Consider the following 5,997-nt stretch of genomic DNA (forward strand, 5'->3'; position numbering starts at 1 on the left):
GCCACTGCAGATGAAGGTATCCAGTGCTTGAGAGAATCAGCAGTGCTGGAATTCATCTGTAGTAACTTAAGAAGGGGTGACACCCCCAAAGAGCCAGAGGATGTTCCTTGCACGGTGGCCATGTGGAGGAAGGAGGTTCAAAGCACCCCTGTGTCATATTCTCACAGCCTGGTAACAGTGTATTACCCAAAGATGGATCCAGAAACTGTAGAGGTGATGTCCTCCTGGCTTCAAAATGCAGGAGAAACTCTGGGCACCTCCTCACTCCCACGGGCCAGCACCTCATTTCCCAGGGCAGCCCAAGAGATCTGACCCCTCCTGCCCCGGGCAGAGGGAAAGGAAGCCCCGAGCTCAGGCCACGTGGGGAACTCTGGTTCTTTCTGTGTGACCAGGGGGAAGACAGGAAGAAGTGGGATGGGGAACCCACCTCTGAGGGTGCTGGATGCCTGAGCACAGGAATTAAGAGGGAAGGAGCCCCAGCACATGAATTAAGAGGGAAGGGAAGTGTTAAGAAGGGGTCACCCAGGAAAGCTGCCCGTGGAGTTGCCGCAGCCAAGGTCAACCCCCCACTACAGGAAACAGAGGAAAAGCTCCAAGAGAGCCCCAGTTTGGGGCCTGAGGGCCGAGACAAGCCAAAAAAGGGGAACAGGAACCTGGGTCAGAGTCATCCTCGGGGTTTTACAGGAAAGCCCAGCAGAGTTTGTGTCTCAGCACACAGTAAAATATCATCCAGCTCAGCAACAGAGGAATGAGGTGGGAGATCAGCATCAGACAAGTCACCCTGAGACAACAGTGGTTTATTCCTGTTGGGCAACAACTGCCCTGGTTCCTCTTCCCTCTTTTGCAGGAGAAACACAAAACCTCTGCACGTACCTCTTCGAAGTGTGAGGGGATTTTCAAAGGTGGCTGAAAGGACTGTTTGATTTTCTTGTGGTGCTTCCACAGGAGCAGCAAACCAGCTGTAGCCAGATTGATAAGGACTAACCCCGAGAGACACAGCAGGGTGATGTATCCAGCTCTGGTTGCCTCTGGAAAAGCAGAAAAAAAAATCCATATACCTACAGCAGGTTCATATTTATGGAATCATGGAATGGTTTGGGTTGGGAGGGACCTTAAGGATCATCTGATCTCACCCCCTGCCATGGGCAGGGACACCTTCCACCAGCCCAGGTTGCTCCAAGCCCCCTCTAACCTGGCCTGGGACACTTCCAGGGATCCAGGGGCAGCCACAGCTTCTCTGGGCAACCTGGGCCAGGGCCTCCCCACCCTCCCAGCCAGGAATTCCTTCCCAGTATCCCATCTATCCCTGCCCTCTGGCAGTGGGAAGCCATTCCCTGTGTCCTGTCCCTCCATCCCTTGTCCCCAGTCCCTCTCCAGCTCTCCTGGAGCCCCTTTAGGCCCTGCAAGGGGCTCTGAGGCCTCCCTGGATCCTTCCCTGCTCCAGGTGAACCCCCCCAGCTCTCCCAGCCTGGCTCCAGAGCAGAGGGGCTCTAGCCCTGGGATCAACTTCAGATTCCAGAGGGGGCCAAACTCCGTTATCCCGTATTCCAGCAGGATTTGTGAAGGAAAAGGACAAGGGGAAAAGCCCAACACAGCCCCTCAATTACTGCCTGATGATTCCTGATTATTTTGCCCTCAATGACAGTTGTGAACTCCGTGGTGCCCTCAGCATTCCCAACAAACTGGGTATGGAAGGGACCAGTTCAGGTGATCCAGGACTCATGTTCTACCTCATCCCACTCTACACAAAACTGCCCCAACCCCACATACCACTGATGGCAGTTCTGTGACACTCTGGGGCACTTTGCTGTCCCAACAGTTCACCATAGACTCCCTGGAATTCTACTCGAAGGCTAAAGCAATAAAGTGTTGATTCCTTTAGTTTTGCAATTTGGAATAGTGTATTGTGTGTCTCTTGTTCCTGTTTAAAACACACAAAAAAAAGGTGTTACTGTAAAACCAGCCTTGTTCCCAACACAAATATCCCTCCCCCATTTAAGTTTCCCGTTCAAAAACCCCAGATTTATTTTTTTTTTCCATCACTCAGCTTTCCCACACAAGAGAGGCAGTGAAATACATTCCAGCTTCCCTGGATGTTTTGATGCAGCAGCTCAGGCAAAGAGCAAAATATAGGGGGAGGGCAGGGAAAAATTAAACCCTGAGTGGAGCCTTCCCCATTTCTTTCCTGCCTCTCAAATGAAGGTATTGTGTGAGTGTCAGAAAAACACTCATCAGCACACATTTGGTGCAAGACAGGAAGGAAAGGGAGGTGACTCATTAAGGCCTCTGAAGCGAAAGGGTTTTTTAACTGTTAATATTTTTCTTAAATAAATTAATATTTTTCTGCTTCTGTTTTTTAAATATTTGACTTTAGAATTATGTCATTTGGAAGCTTCTTCCTCCTTTTTTTTTTTTAATTCAACACCTCCCCTGCAACACTGGCCTGTGCACAACACAATTCCCAAGGCCCCAGGCAGCAGCAGGAGCACAGGACAGGTCCAACACCAAGTCTCAGGATGAACAGGGCCAGCTCTTCCCAGTTCATCCCAGCATGTTCCCAACAACCTTCTCTGCCCTGGGAACAGGCACATCGGGCCCCAGCAGCTGCTCCTGCAGCTCCCAGCACGGGAAAGGAGGAAGGAGATTCCAGTTTTCCACATTCCCTGAGCAAACCCCAGAACCAAAAGTCAACTTTGACACAGATTCTCTACCCTGATCCGCAATGGGATTCAGCCTCTGTTCCATAGGGAGGAGAGGAAGAGGGGTTTTTAAGTTTGGGAATGCAGCAGTACTTGTGTCAAGGCCAAATAAACCTCCCAGGACTCCCCGTGGTGACATTCACGGGTAGAGACAAAACACAATCGTTTTCTTCCTCCAGTTGTCGTTTTGCCAAGAGCCCCTGACTCACATCCCAGTCTGCAAGGCACCAGGAACAAAGGAAATAAGAGAGAATTCTCACCTTTCTCGTGGTCCTTGTTGTGTTCTCCCAGTAGAACACACGATACTGGAAACTGTCCCCGGATTCAGGCGTGAAAGGGGGGGTGACACTGAGGAGCAGCGAGTCAGAGCTGGCACTCACTGTGTTCACCCTGGGGGGGCCCAGAGTGGCTGGGAACAAACACAGAGAGAGCACTGAACCCCTGGGATGCACAACAGCTCATGGACTGGCTCCAGCACAACAGAAAACAGGGATTGGAAAAGCCCTCCCAGCCCATGGATCCCCCCTGTGCCCCATCCCCACCTTGTCCCCCAGCCCAGAGCACTGAGTGCCACGGCCAGGCCTTCCTGGGACACCTCCAGGGCTGGGCACTCCAAACCTCCCTGGGCAGCCCCTGCCAAGGCCTCACCACCCTTTCCAGCAGGAAATTCCTCCTCCTGGCCAACCTGAGCCTCCCCTGGCACAGCCTGAGGCCGTTCCCTCTCCTCCTGTCCCTTGTTCCCTGGGAGCAGAGCCCGACCCCCCCCGGCTCCCCCCTCCTGTCAGGGGGTTGCAGAGCCAGAAGGTCCCCCCTGAGCCTCCTTTGCTCCAGCCTGAGCCCCCCCAGCTCCCTCAGCCCCTCCTGCTGCTCCAGCCCCTTCCCAGCTCCGCTCCCTTCCCTGCACACATAATAAATTTCAGCAGCTTTTTCCTCAAGAAAGGGAAAACACTTCCTCATGTACTTAATACATTTACAACATTTACCTAACCAGTAATTCAGTAAACATTAACTAGAAAATACCCAAGTTCATCTGCAGTTACTGGCCATTTTTTTTCCTTTGATCAGCCTGCCACAAATTCCACGTTCCCTAAAAACCACAGAGTCAATAGACTGGAAGAGAAATAACTGCTTTCCCCCTCCTTGCTTTGATGTCTCCATCTGACCTTCAGGGTAAACATGATGATTTCCTTCTGTGAAATACTCTTGAGGTCTAAATCATAAAAAATACAAATAAAGTACTGCCTGTGGTACTTATTAACAGCAAAATCACCCCTGGCAGGGTCTGGTGGAAGGTGTCCCTGCCCATGGCAGGGGGTGGCACTGGATGAGCTTTAAGGTCCCTCTCAACCCAAAGCAGTCTGGGATTCTATAATTTAAAAAGCGTCCTTGACACTTCTATGCTGCAGTCAGGACAATTTATATTTGTCAGGACTATTTATATCTGTCAGGACTATTCATATTTATGAGGACAGTTCACATTTCTCAGACCATTGATATTTATCAGGACAGGGATCTGTTCAGCAGAAGCAGGTGGGTTTGCCTCAAACCGCCCCAAATCCAAGGGGTTCACGTGGGCAGTGCCCAGGGGGGAAATGAGAAAGTGGAAAACTCCCCAACAAAGGAACATTGTGGCTCTGGGAAGGCTCAACCACCCCAGGAAACCCACGTTTCTCTCGTGACACCTGCTGAGCCAGCCCTGACCCACCACAGCAGAACCAGGGGGTGTCAAACCCCGGCGAGACCTTGTTGTCTTTGTGGGCAAACACCTCCAACCCTCTCACCTTGACTCTGCACAACAGAACCATAAACAAAGAACAGTTTTCTCAAAGAAATCTCCTTGGAGAGAGGGAGAGAGACAGAGACAAAGGCAGCACTTACTGTCCCTCTCAGCCACGAAGGGCCCTGCCTGCACCCAGTTTGAGGAGAGCTGCCCCAGCTCAGCCCTCACGCGCAGGAAGATCGTCCAGCGCCGCTTCTGAACCTCCACGGGGAACCCACACTGGGTCTGGGGGATCCGGGTACAGTTCATCTCATTCCACACAGGAAAGGCCCCTCTGCTTTGCCAGAAAAGCACAAATAAACACAGCAGAACAGTGCAAGCACCCACAACACAATCCCTCCCACCCAGACGGTTCTGGTAAGGAGATAACGCGTCACAAACCCGTGGCTCTCACCTGGGCACAACCCCAGGGCCCTCTCAGCACCTCCATCTCCCCGGGGGAAGTTAAATTTAAATGGGAAAATTAAAATTAACCAGAGAGAATCAGACTAAAATTCTGCAGGGAACTGGCCAACATTTCTGGCTGCTCTTCATGTCTCCAATCTTTCCTCAGCTGAGTGGACATATCACAGCCTCTCAGATGCTGCTTTTGGAGATACACAAAAGCATCTGTGATAAAAAAACATGCTTTTGTTTCTGTGCTTATTCATATTTACACTTTTCAGGTTTTTAAAACCAATTGTTACTGAATTAGGACAAAATGAGCTGCTTTTAGAACTGTTTACTCACGTTTTATACTGGACTGTGTATAACACTGAGCCTGTCTCCACTGGAACAGGAGACCATCTCAGCAAACTCTGGAAGTTATAGGAATAAATCTCCACATCCTCTGGAGCCGGTAAATGGGGAGAAGGTTCTAAAGTAAGAAGAAGAATGAAAATAATTATTGAAACGTTTGAGCACAGAGTGACCAAATTTTGGTCTCCAAATTCCCTCACCATGTGTCATAATTTCACTGCTGTCATCGTGTCTCACATCTGCAGCACTATCACCACACACCACATTTTCACTGCTTCTCAGGCAAAACCATTTCTCCTCCTCCTCCTCCTCCTCACCTCGTTTCCAGCTGCACTGGCACTGACACAATTCAGTGGGGAGCCCCTGGCCCAGGTTGCCCAGAGAAGCTGTGACTGCCCCTGGATCCCTGGAAGTGTCCAAGGCCAGGTTGGACGGGGCTTGGAGCAACCTGGGCAGGTGGAAGGTGTCCCTGTCCATGGCAGGGGGTGGAATGGGATAATACTTAAGGTCCCTTCCAAGCCAAACCAGTCTGGGATTCTCTGTTTCTATGAATTGAACTCCCTGTTTTCATTCATTCCATGCAGAACATAATGCTGAAAGCACCAAAGTACCAAGTCCAGCACAAAACAACAAACCCCACCCAGGCCCATGAAGCCATAAATTAAGGTCCCAGAATCAAGGCTGGCAGAGCCCTCCAGGATCACCCAGTCCCACCCCAGCACCACCACAGTCACCCCCAATCCATGTCCCCAAGGGTCACATCCAGACACCTCTGGGACA

At 51.0% G+C, this 5,997-nt stretch overlaps 1 protein-coding gene across 1 annotated transcript; it reads right to left on the minus strand.

The window, feature by feature from the left end:
• Nucleotides 1–550: 550 nt before the first annotated feature.
• LOC113979892 (interferon gamma receptor 2-like) lies at nt 551–5,602 on the minus strand. Its single transcript, XM_027707170.1, has 5 exons — nt 5,209–5,602; nt 4,578–4,753; nt 2,960–3,108; nt 1,771–1,921; nt 551–1,028 (listed from the first exon to the last, which is right to left on the minus strand). Exons 1-5 carry the CDS (start codon nt 5,418–5,420, stop codon nt 679–681), a joined length of 1,038 nt encoding a protein of 345 aa, XP_027562971.1. The 5' UTR covers nt 5,421–5,602; the 3' UTR covers nt 551–678.
• Nucleotides 5,603–5,997: the final 395 nt, after the last annotated feature.

This window comes from Neopelma chrysocephalum, unplaced genomic scaffold (assembly GCF_003984885.1).
Source record: "Neopelma chrysocephalum unplaced genomic scaffold, ASM398488v2 Primary Assembly neopelma1_90329, whole genome shotgun sequence".
In the NCBI taxonomy this organism is placed as follows: Eukaryota; Metazoa; Chordata; class Aves; order Passeriformes; family Pipridae; genus Neopelma; species Neopelma chrysocephalum.